This window comes from Phodopus roborovskii, unplaced genomic scaffold (genome assembly GCF_943737965.1).
Source record: "Phodopus roborovskii unplaced genomic scaffold, PHOROB, whole genome shotgun sequence".
In the NCBI taxonomy this organism is placed as follows: Eukaryota; Metazoa; Chordata; class Mammalia; order Rodentia; family Cricetidae; genus Phodopus; species Phodopus roborovskii.
Genome location: NW_026126410.1, coordinates 24,579,367 through 24,592,740, shown reverse-complemented (window position 1 = coordinate 24,592,740; position 13,374 = coordinate 24,579,367). Strand labels below are relative to the sequence as shown.

At 39.7% G+C, this 13,374-nt stretch overlaps 1 protein-coding gene across 2 annotated transcripts in view; it reads left to right on the top strand.

Moving 5' to 3' along the window:
• The window catches only part of LOC127220663 (cadherin-6), a 54,878-nt gene that overhangs the window by 15,977 nt on the left and 25,527 nt on the right, over positions 1 to 13,374 (top strand). For both annotated transcript variants that reach the window (XM_051182577.1, XM_051182578.1), the window contains exon 2: positions 10,339 to 10,633. In XM_051182577.1, coding sequence (XP_051038534.1) covers positions 10,339 to 10,633 — 295 coding nt within the window. The remainder of the gene's footprint in view (positions 1 to 10,338; positions 10,634 to 13,374) is intronic.

Genomic DNA, 13,374 nt, shown 5'->3' with positions numbered 1-13,374 from the left:
TAGATAGATAGATAGATAGATAGATAGGTAGGTAGATAATCTCAGATTTATGCTTCTGGGGAACATTTGGTTAGGTATGTGCAGACATTTTTGGTTATCATAACTTGAGAAGGTAATAATGGAGCCTGGAGGACAGGGGTAAGAACCAAGGATCCACTGTTAAGCATCCTTTGCAGACAGGCAACCTCAAACATTTTGTTATAGAGAGCAAAGTGACAATAGTTCCATTAATTCAAGAAACAAAAAAGTAGATTTTTATAACTCACCATTAAAATATTGCTTGACACAGTGATGTCCTTAGTGAATGTCCATACAACTGAATGTAAAGATCCACAAGAAAAAGAATGTTAGCAAAACTCTCAAAAGTACTGCCATAGTATGAACTTAATATCATTTTCCAAAATTGCAGCCAGAACAATTGCAAAAGATGAATCACATTAGATAATGTTTTGAAAGTAAACTATTCCCAATGTCATGAAAGCTAGTTCTATTATTGAAATTATAAAGGAAACACATTTTTGTTCAGGTCAAGAAAGGAATTTGATATAATAGAAAAGAAACATAGGATATACATGCAGCTCTATCCTAAGTTTTGTAAGAGAAAAAAATAGAATTTTCTAGAGTCTCTCAGAGACTGCTTTACATATCAAAAAGTAAATGTGGGAATGATGAGGTGGCTCAGTGGTTAAGACTGCCACTTGCTCTTCCAAAGGACCCAAGCTTAGGTACCCTTGTGGGGCAATTCTCAGTGGCCTGTAACCCCAACTCCAGGGCATTAGGTGTCTTCTTTTGTCCCTCAGAAGCCTTAGGCACACATGTGATGCACACATGCACATGCCAGCAAAACACTCATACATATAAATCAAACAGAAATACCTTTAAGAGAACAAAGAAATTTTATAAAGAACTGGAAGAAGGAAGGCAGAAAATCAAGAATTTGCCTGAAAGAGTTATCCAAAGCACTGTACTATTGAATCAAACAGAAGTTATTGTATTGCACTAAATTTTTGACTTGATGCTTAACCTATATTGAGCTTCTAGTACTCAATGGGACTAAAGCTTGAGGGATAAGCTATAAAAAAATAATAAAGATGCCACATCCCTGGTACATCTGAGTGCAGTATGAGAAAGAATGTGACCGTGAAACTCAAGAGTAGGGGTTGTTACTATTTTTGCTGGCTTTATGGGTTTTATTCCTGCAGGCACATATGCAACGCCGCCTCTGATTTTCTCCCACACTCAGCCCAGAAACCATACCATGCACTCACATGAAAGTGAAGTCATTTTCCTCCCATCAGTAACCTAAGCTTCTCCAAGATGCCTTCCTAAGCCATCAAAGAGTATATGCATTCTCTGGTCCCACACTACCTATTTATAGGTTCTCTGCTACCTTGTCATTCCTAATAATAGTGGGACTTGGGTGTCTCATTTCTGCTTTTATCCCCTGTCTTTTACCTATGAGTCAGTGTTCCCAAGCCTAAATGGTGAGTTTATAAAAAACAAAATATGTATGAGATGATTTTATATATTGCCCAATGCAACTCTCGAGACTAATAAATGTTTTCAAATGGACTTGGTTGACAGGGTTAAATTAGTTAAATTAGCAATGTGTCTGTGCATTGGAGCACTTTCTATTCCTTTCTATAACAGGGTGGTACTTGAAAAAGTTCACTAAATAGGGCTGCATCCTCACCACTGACAGGTAACTTATGAACAACACCAAATCTACTTATCATGATCAAGGATCTCAAAGTATTTGTACCTGTTCTGTACCTGTCAACAAATACAAAGCAAGGAGTTTTATCGATCTGTTTTATTTGGTATTTTATTGAGGTTTAATTGATTATTGAAGGAAACTATTCAAATCCAAGGCAGCGTCTTGAATTATTCCTTTGCATTGCTCAGCTTACAACATATGCCTGGTATGTGATAGTAATTGCTGAATTATCCTGCGACTTTGGGAATGTGCGCATATACTTGCTATCCAGAGGTCTCCTAAAGTCAAAAAGAAGGCAGATGGGCACATGAAGATTTGTTGACTGTCTGCTATGTGCCAGAACCTCCATTCATCATAAAAGTCTAATCCAAGATGACCTTTACAACAGTCACTCCTACATCGCTTGCAACCATCACTTATTGAGGCTTATCATGTGCCAGTATGCTGGGTCCTGAAACAACTGAAGTAAAGGAACTGACAGATTTCATGCTTTCTTCCATGATATGTGATCTAGTTAAGAAAACAGCTATAAAATAAAAACAGATATAATTTTTTTAAAAAAAGAATATACTGATAGTTCCGTGGGAAATATGTTGAGAGTACGTAGGAGGAGAATCTTAGACTAGCAACATAAGTGATGCTTCCCTGGAAAGAGAAGATTAAGCCATCCTGGCACATAAGTTGGATTAACCAGTTAAAGATTCTAAAATGGATTTATGCCAAGGGATACCAACCCAGGGAAAGACTTACCTATGATAGAAACAAATGTGTTCTCGAAAACCACATGAATTAGAATGTGGTGAGAACAAAGCCTTGTTCAGAAAGGATGGAGGCAAATGAAGCTAGTAAGAGTAGAAAAAGTCACCATGTAAAGTGCTCTGTCCCAAAGAAACAGGATTTAAGTAGAATAGTGGCATCTTCCATATTGATGTGACTGTAAAGTTGCTCTAGTGACTGGAAAATAGAAAGAAGAAAGTGTGTGTGTGTGTGTGTGTGTGTGTGTGTGTGTGTGTGTGTAGGACAAAAATATATCAAAGAGAAATGGTGGTGCAACCAGGAAATAATTGAGTGAAGATAGATGCAAGAGGTAGGAAGACAGCAGAGTTATTGACAAGTGCATTCCCGGAAGACCTTCTGGTAGTCTTTACAGATACGAGACATATAGGAGTAGGGAAGTATTTGTGGGACTGGTGATGATGTCAGTCGGGAGCACTGAGTATACTGGTTAAGAGACTTGCCTGGGAGGCAGATACATCTTTGAATTCATCTTATCCTTGAAATACATCTCAAGGAAATAGTCAGAAACCCTGGGCATTAATGGCAGTGGCTCATAGGTAGTAGCAGCAAGCATGAAAAAAAAAAAAAAAAAAAAGCAACAACAACAAAATAACAAAGATGACCTCACTTAGAGATAATCCATGAAAAATGAAGGGAAGGACCTGAGAAACAAGCCCAAAGCCCCCAGCATTTAAGGAATCATTAGGGGAAGAATAGCTGGCAAAGTTAATTATTATGAATACTGTTGCAGGGAACAGATGGAGTCTAGCAGGGCTTAATTAATTTGCTAATTAATAGGAAAGTGAAAATTCAAACCCAAATCTTTCCATTTTCAAAAAAATAATCCACCTTCTGAGTCCTTCATATTTATAAACACAGTAGTAACTTACAGATAAAGGCTTTCCCTAACCAAGATCCTTCATCTAACATTTGCAGGCATTATTTTAGTAATTTTCAGAGCAACCTACTTGTAAATGAACTATCATTATTATTCCTATTGTGAATGAAGAAATGGTCTTCAAGAATTTAGCTAAGCTTCCCAAGGTTACAAGATGTGTAAGTAGCATGAATTTACTCTCACCGCTTTCTTTCATTCGAGGCCATTCTTTCTTTCATTGTGATTGTACTGGTAAAGACAATGGTTCAGACTTCGGTGATCATCAAAGTTAGAGAGTTTCTTCTATTTCTCACTGTGAAATCACAGCGTCTACTCAAATACAGACAAGCATTCACCAAATAGTTGAATAAAAATGTAGCTGTCCTTGCTTAGTTTTAGAAATAGTTTCAAATGGAGGGACTAAAAATAAATACAGGATTTAGCTATGCCAGTAATTGTCTCTATATGTTTGTTTAACTTTTGATTTTAAGTTTTCATGTACCTTCCCACAACCCCCCAATTTTACCTAAGTGTACACCAATCTGAATACATAGTGAAAAATCCTCTATGCGGCTAATGAATGTAATGACAAGTTTGTTTTAAAATGTCTGTTTTAAATTGTTGTATGCACACAACATATAAAAACCCTTATTAAGATTTTGTATACATGACCTAACAAATGGAATTTTGGGCAACTTTATAAAAGTTTAACTAGCCTACATTTTAACATGATACATTGATCATAACCGCAAATGTTTCTTGATCTGTATGCACAAGGAAGATTAAGAAGAAAAAACAAGACTAGCGAGATGGCTTCCCTGCATTCCATTCCTAGCACCCACATTGAGCAGCTCACAACTACCTGTAATTTCAATTCCAAGGGACTTGACACTCTTCTGGCCTCCTCGGGCACCAGCACACACATGCACATACTCATATACAGATACGCATTGGTGCACACACACACACACACACACACACCATTAAAATTAAAAAATAAATCTTTTTAAAAGTGGACCTATTAGAGGGCTTCCTAAAACACAAGTTGTCAGGGACACCCCTGACTCCCTGATTCTAGGCAGGGCATTTGTGCTTCTAGCTAGGTCCCAGGTCACACTCCTGGCCACTTTGAGGGCCAGTGAGACAATGTAAGAAGAAAATCCCTATGGCAGCAACAGATTTGTAGAAAGAAAAAAGCAGAAATACCATGGCTGAAGTTAAGATACTCTTCTACTTCGTGTTAGATGCTGGTCAGTAAGAGATGACTCTGAAACCCCAGGCCGCCACCAGTTTGTTCTGCTGTCCCCTCAGGCTCTGTTCTCATCAGCTCTGTTTCTCCCAGGTTCAGCCTGGGAGAAAAGTTCTACAATAAGCCAGCTCGGGTTAAGCAGTAGGTGCTGACAATTATACACATGTGTATTACATTGTGAAAAGGTGATCAAAGGCCAACCCGCCATATGCCAGCTGGAACTGCTAACTGTGGAAGAATCAGAAGACGCGGCTATGGTTTGGACTGCAACTGTCTCCCAAGGCCCAGGTTATTAAAGTAGTCCTGTCTGACCTACGGCTTTCAGTCCATGTGCATCCCAGGATAGCCAGGAATGTGCCCAAAATGTTTGTAGGTAGCATTACACCACACACAAAGGGCGGGACACTTCGTTAAAAGCTTAGTGGCCTTCCTTGGGGTAGAAGTTTCATGAAGCAAGGTGTAGTTTAAGTAACTCAGATTGTTGGCAACTATCCTGCATTTGGGAGAGCTCTTTCCCCTCATCATCTTTGCTTCCTAACAATTAAGAGTCCAGCAGCTCCTTCTACCTGCTTGCCACAGATTCAAAGCAATAGAGCCAAGCAATTATGGACTGACCCCTCTGAAACCATGGGCCAAAGTAAATCCTCCCTCTTTATAAGCTTATCTCAAGTAGTTTAATACAGAGATGCAAAGTTAACCGGAGTTTGAAGAACAATTAGCACCCTGCCACAATTATGCTAGTCTCGATTTTGTCATCGATGAAATAATTATCAGACATAAATGAGCTAACTCATGTAAAACCATTAACACTCATGTAGTAAAATTATGATATGAAATGTTTAACAATTTTTATTTACCCAATCCTATAATCACTAAAATGGAATCGTTTTTCGTGACTTGTCATCCTGCAGGGGTCAATTTCTTTCTAATGTAAAATCTACCCATCAAATCTCCCCATCCTTCACTATATTAAGTGAATTTATTTACTGTGTAGTTACTTTTCTATTGCTGTGATGAGACGCCATGACCAAAACAGCTTACAAAGGAAAGCATCTAACTGGTCTTACAGTTTCAGAGGGTAGGTCCATGACCATCACGCTGGGGAGAAAGGCAGAGAGCAGGCAAGCATGATGCTAGAGCAGTAGCTACACCTGATCCACTCCCAGAGAGGGAACCAGGGAAGGAGGGAGGGAGGGAGGGAGGTAGGGAGGGAGGGAGGGAGGGAGGGAGGGAGGGAGGGAGGGAGGGAGGGAGAGGGAGATTGGGCCTCATATGGGCTTTTGAAACTTTAAAGCCTGCCCCCAGTGACACACCTCCTCCAACAAGACCATGCCTCCTAAATTTCCCAAAACAGTTCCATCAACTGGGGACCAAGCATTCAAATATGAAGGTCTATGGGGACCACTCTCATTCAAACCACCACAGTGCATTATATAGGAAGATGGTATATACAAACAGGGTTAGCAATATCAAAAAACCTTATTTAGGCATAAGTTGATGATAAATTCATTTCCTAGTTCAAAACAATATTCAGTACTTCACAGCCTTTTGGATGAGATCAAATGTCTAGTGATGTTTAACCTGCTGACCACAAAGGTGATGCTTTCTTCCTACATTAGCTACTGCTTTCTACCCCAGTCCCAGTGGGCAGCATCTATTTTCTGTTGTTCTCTGGTTGTCCTAGGACATCTCAGGTGAGCAATTATTCCTTTCTTAAAAGGCCACACTACATTCTTCCTACTTTGGATAAACATATTAACCATAACCCAATCATTTTAGCTAACCATCACATATTCCTTTCCATAAACTCCCTTCTGACTGTTGCAGGCTTATGTGTGCCATCTAGGGAACCTTAGGCTTAGACTCTGTTTTCCATCTCTATAGTGAGTGCTCTTAGAAGAGTCAATTTTGGATACTGACTCAGAGATTCACTAAGTGACTCATAGGAATGGGAGTAATATAGCAGCATTAGCTGGCTTCACAGACCACTAAAAATCTATACAATTAATGTCATGCCCTTGAATTTAATTCAAAATTAAGCTGCAAGCTGGTACATGTGGCGGAATAAGGGATGTTATATTCCCAGGGACAGCCCCTCAGGCAATGATGCCACCACTGCCTGGTGACATCCTCCATGGGGCCATGCAATAGAAATCCCTATATCTGTTTTCCAAGACACTACATTTGTTGTTGCTGTTGTTGTTTTAAAGTTAGCAGAGAAATGTTATCAGAGCTCTGTCTGGATGAAAGCGTTATTGATACAGTAGTGAGAAACCCTGCCCACCGCCACAGGTGAGATGAGACTTCGGGAGGGACCGGATGGTGAAACATTAAAAGTGAACCAGATGATTAAACTTAATGGAACATGCACATTAAACTGAGATTAGTACAAATATGCCTTGGGCAACCTACAACCTTTTATTTGTTGTTGTTTAACTTCTGTCTCTTCCAGTGGCCATGATAAATGACATCACAAAGGAAAAAGTCCAATTAAAATCTAAGTGCTCAATAAACCCCTAATGTCTGCTTGTTGCCAGTGCTCTCATAAGCACTGGAGCCTTCTATTTTCTTTCTTTCCCAAGAATAGAGACAGAGCTGGCCCCAGGGGTGTTCGGTGGCAGGGCAGGAGTGAGGAGAGAGGAGGGGCTGGTGGGAGATTTTGCAGCCTGCACTTGCACTGTCAGACCCGGAAAGCTCATGTTTGGGGCTGAGAGGAGGGAGGGCGTTAAATTGTTTTATTATCAGGCCATGCTTGAGTAAAGCGATACACTTTCCGTCTGGTTTTCAAATATTGATAAATCAGAACTGTGATCTGCAGCACAGTCCCTGTTCACACTTTCGGGCATCTCCCCTCTGCCTCTCTCTTGTCTCCCGTGTTTGTAGTATAATTCATGGAAATGGTCGCTTCTGACAGCTAAAAATAAGTTTCTGATTACTTTTACCTAAATAAATCTTGTGACCGGATGTGGCATTCGCCAACTAAGTGGGCAACAATTACACATTGAAGATGATAAAAGAAGCAGCCAAGAAGAGTCTATAATCTAGTGGAATAAAGAATATAATAAATCACAAGTAAAGGCAGCAGTTACCACCAGGTACAAGAATACTGGCTTTTCCTAACAGATTTTACCTCAGAGATAGTAAGTGTTTACAAAATTGAGTTTCAATGGTCTTCACAAAAGTTCTCAAAGTCAGAAAAGCAAAGACATGCTGATGACAAAATCCACAGCTGATAGTCATGCTCGTAGAATATTTTCCATTTAGAAGGCTCTTTATAACTCATAAAACATATACCGTGCTTTATTGCATGTTTATGTGGCAATTAATGAGGTATTTGTATATGGCCTCTAATTAGTTCCTCGCAGCCGCTTGTCCTGCAGCTCTTATTATCCTCATTTTACTGATAAGGGTCCTGGCTTGGAAGCTTAATTGACTCTGCTGTGGTCTTACACCAGGTAAGGGACACAGTGAACGTGACCTGCACTTAAGACTTAGATTCACATCCTACACGTGGCACCCTGCTGTCAACCACAGATACTGACCGCGGCTGCAGGGCACAGTGGCCCAGGAGTGTGCATCCGAAGGGCAGCAGTGGTGCTTGCTTTACTCGTGAGCTAATAAAATGGCTTTTGAAGAGCTCTCTTCAGTCATTAGAATCTGTCAATGGAGAGTTAACTTTTCCCTAGTGGCTCTTTCTATGTCATGGTGGTTTCGGCATTTCCTTGGCATATCACATTACACAAATCATAGAGCGCTCTTGTTTTACATTTCTTATTGCATTTGTCTCACTTCTAAGCAATTCCCTCCCTGTTCGCATTTTATCTTCCATTATTTCTGCCAAATTGCTTTCAAAGCTACTAATTGTATGAATAATATTCTCGTTCTCAAATTCAGTGATTAACTCAGTGTAGCTGTGTGACAGTGGCCACAGTCTCTCTAGCTCCAGAAATGAGGACATTGCACCAAATATTCTACAGGGCACCTTCTTGCTGCCAGAGTCTCATCTTTGACTCTCACTTGAGCTGGGTGTGATTTTGAAACACTACATAAATTGGAACTTTGGGTTTCTTTCCTCTACTGTGACAGATAAGATACTGAGGATTATAAAAGAAACTTTCGGCGAAGGCTGTCACAGGCCATACCCAAAAAGCACTAAAGCTCTAGAAAGCCATGTTAAACAATGTCAGGCCACATAAAGTCTGACATTCAGACCCTCATAGCCATTCATATGTTAGTAGGTGACTCCAAGAAGGAGGCAGATCAAGTATTTCCCAAGTCACAGGACTCTCTTTCCCTCTGTGTCCTATGCAGTAGATAGGGCACAGAACATGTTTTTAGGAAACTGCTTAGAACATCAGTTCCCTTTTGCTTTGAGAGTCCATCTGTAGGTATTCTAGAACAGAGGTTCTCAACTTATGGGTCACAACCCCTTTGAGGATCAAATGGCCCGTTCATGGAGGTCACCTAAATCCATAGGAAAATACAGATTTACGTTATGATTTATAACAGTAGCAAAATAATGTTATGGTTGTGGGTCACCACAACATGGGAACTGTATTAAAGAATCACAGTGTTAGGAAGGTTGAGAACCACTACTGCAGAAGCTATCTTTCATGCAGTGTTGATCAGGTACATGGATGTTTGCCTACTGTAGTTACCAGGTCAGCCAGTCCTCCATGTGAAGCCTGCAAGGAGATTCTGTAAACAACATGTCTGTGATCATGGGTGCCTGTGACTTCAGCTGTTAAATGGTCCTTCTCAACAACAACCAAACACACTGTGGGAAATCGTGAACAGAGTTAGACTGCTAGGGGACCTAAACTGTTGATAGGTAGAAGAAAAAGAATTTAGGAACCCAGCTCTGAAATGGAATCTTTGGGTTAGGATGCAGAAATGACCTCTCCGACTTAGGGTCATCACCTTGCACTCTTGTAGGTCCACACATTCACTTAATTCTATATTTCCCTCTGAACCATTTCACTGACAGTGAATCTTCATCACCCCAGCTTGCTTACTTTCAAGAGCTGGGGTGGAGTGTCAGGTCTCACTGTCATATAAGGCTGATAGTTTCAAGTTTAGGTTGTCTCTACTAAATTCCAAGTGCCGGGTGCCATTGTCCCACAGAACTGATGGACTGGCCAGTGACACGGGCCTTAAACTGAAACAGATAAGCAAACAAACACATATGACATCACCCCAGAAAACAGATTGTAGTCTCCATTCACTCGTGTGATTGCCTAGGTTCCATAATTCACAGACTATCCCCACATGTCTCTGATGCAAACACCATCATCCTTTTGAGCAGTGGAGCACTCAGAGAATGAGTATGTATACACAGTGACTAGGAGAGCCCACTCACAGGGTCTGCCATCCAGAGTGAAAAGATTCGTCCAGTCTAACTTACATGGTCTCGGGATCTTAAAATTGCTTCTGTCTTTAGTTTTTTCTTCTTCAAAATAAGAAAGATTGAGACATTTTCTATTTCATTCTAGTAAATTCTATGATTAAGAAATATGTGCATTAATGGATGGTATTTTCTATCAGAGGGTCATGTCAGTAATTTTAAGTAGTTAAAAGAAAAAAACAGCTGTACAGCTGTACCTGCCTTTGGAAAATGTTAATATCAATTAACAAATAGTTAAGGTAGACTACATGGTAAGAATGAAACATTTAGGTAAAAATGACTTTTTTTTTCTTTAATTTTTTTCCCTATACTAGTTACATTCAGACCAGGATAGAGGAGATGGATCACTTAAATATATCCTTTCAGGAGATGGGGCAGGAGATCTCTTCATTATCAATGAAAACACAGGCGACATACAGGCCACCAAGAGGCTGGACAGGGAAGAAAAACCTGTTTACATCCTTCGAGCTCAAGCTATCAACAGAAGGACAGGAAGACCCGTAGAGCCTGAGTCTGAATTCATCATCAAGATCCATGACATCAATGACAATGAGCCAATATTTACCAAGGATGTTTATACAGCCACGGTCCCCGAGATGGCTGATGTTGGTGAGTGAGATGCAAGTTCCACAGGGTGGAATCTCCACACCCACCAAGGGAAGAACCCTGAGCCAAATTTAATGAAAGAATTTAGAAGCCAAATCCCAAAACTACCGTATGTTCTTTTTATAAGTGCACCCTGTTGTCTAATGTCACCCTGGTCTTATCTTTGACTACTGTATGAAAAGGGCATTTCCTATAATGATAAGGGTATAACAGCAGCAGGGAGAGACAGGGAGTGAGCAAGGAAGGCTACCTCATCTGCTTTCTCTCCAAATTTCTTGGACTGAGAGACAGCAGTCTAGTCTATTGTTCTCAGCCAACATCACAATTAGTCTGGGGCAGAAGGCAATCTTCCCAGTTAAAAATTGAAGCCTGGATTTCTAGTCCATCCTCAAAAATGCTGATAGGGCCAGAAAGATGACTCAGCAGGTAAAGGTGCTTACCTCAAAAGCCTGATGACCTGAGTTCAATACCAGACTCAACAGGAAAGTGGAAGGAGAGGACGACTCCATAAAAATGCTCTCTGACCCCAGAAACCATGCTATGGCCCACACAGCCAGATGCACACATGCACACATTAATAAGAAATTTGTTTAATAAGAAAAATAGAAAATACTGGGAGTTGCATTGAGTAACTATGAATTTCACACTCCAAGAAAGCTTTTTTTCTTTTCAAATCTACAAACAATATACAGATTGTAAAAACATCCATGAGATTTACTACAGAGGATTAATGTTGCATACACTAGCTCACTATCAATCTTAAGTTGTGTGCACTTAATGTGTTTAATCTAGAATAAAGTAAACAGGATGTAAAGAAAGGAGTAAGTTCTATTTCTATCACTCTTAGAAGCTTTAAGATGCTTCAGAGGACACGGTGACACACTCCAAACCACTAAGGAGAAAAGTTGTTTTTATTTTCACTGTGAAAACTTCAAAAAGGCTGAATTGCAGAATAGCTTTTCTCTGGTTGCATCAATTAGATACGAGATGCATCTAAAGTTCAGAGGTCAGTGGTCCCAAAATTTGAAAAATATTCAGTCCGTAGAAGTTATTGTAAAGCATCAATTCTTTCCCCTGAGAAAAAAAATTGTCACATTATTTGAAGGCACTTTGTTCTGTTAGAAAAATCTGAAGCCATCATCAAAGCAAAGAAAGGAGATGGGATTATTTTTAAGTAATCTTTTTTTTTTTTTTTCTTGGATGGATTGGAGGACATTTTTCTTGCAGGTGGTAAAATTGTCACTGGCACCACCTGAACAAACTGTAATGCCCTGCACTGCTTGCTCTTTACAGAGTGCCCCTCACTTTTAAAGCCAGGAAAGAATTAAATATGCATTACAAATATTTGGGAGAAAGCCCAAAATACTTGTCTAGAGAATCACTATTGGCATAGATAAAGGAGTCTTGAAAAATGTATATAAAGGTAATAGGACAACAGCAAACGGGTGAAGTGAGCTTCAATATCAAATTAGAAACTGTCTCCACTAATAGCCAGCAGTGTAGCCTTGGGCAAATTACTTGATGTATCTGATCTTGATTTCTTTGATCCTCCAATTCTGCATCTACAAAAATAAATAATAAATGTCTTCTCCCGAAGGATAATCATGAGGATTAAATAAGAAAACAGGAGTAGAGCCTCTCCTTCAGTAGCTGCTCCTAATGGGTGCTTAGAACACCAAATAATCACATTCCAAAGGCAAGCAGAACTTATATTAATGCAAATAAGAATTTGGGTGTTTGTTGACTTCCATTAGCTCTCCCTCTAAAGTCACAGGAGGCTCTCACTCTGGCCACTTAACCTGCCAAATTGCAAGGGTGGGTATTGTGTCTCATGTCTCGACAGGATACAGTGAAAGCCAGCATATCCAACCCTAACACGGTGCACTCTATTTGTTTAATAAATGAAATGGTTAGATATTACAAAAGCAATTTTAAAATTCTTTTATTCTCTGCATGGAACTTCCCTGCCCTTCTCAAAGACAGGACAACCACTGCTTATCTGATAGGAATATCAAAAGGCAGCCATAGAGTACTGTTAAGCAGAGGGTCTTTTTGGAACTTCTCACCCATATAACAGACATACAAACACACACATGAAATTAGCATGGCCTTAAGACATGGTAGAAATACTTCCAAAGTTCTCAGGTATGGGTTCACAAAGTAAGAATGCCAGCCTAAAACACTGTCACTACCTTTGAAATTATATGATCAGATGTTTACAGTGTCTTATCCCAATCAACTAATGTTTGATTTGGTTTTTTGAAACTTGTAGCTCAGTATGATCTTGAACTCACATTATAGCATAGGATGTCCTTGAACTTCTGATCCTCCAGACTGTACCTCTGTGAGGGGTGAGATTACAGTTGTGTCACTACATGTGGTTTATTTGGAGTTGGGGTTTGAACCTGGAGCTTCCTACATGTACTTTACCACCAGCCCTAACTAATTCTTTATCTGGTTGAAACTACTCCTTTAAAGCTTCAAAATCTTTTAACCTCTTACTTAGAATTATCAAATATTTGAAGAGTCCGTAATAGGAAACCTGGCTCATACTAGTTTAAATAATGCAGATAATTTCTGGTCATAATATTTGAAGTAAAGTGAGCTTTGGAAAATTTTGATCTGGATCCAGGTTTCTTAGTGGTTTTTGTCCTATTCAGCTTTGTCCCCAGGCTGGCATATCTAATATCACAACAATTCTACAATTGTAGCTTCATGTGGCACATTGTTGTCCAAGAGAAAGG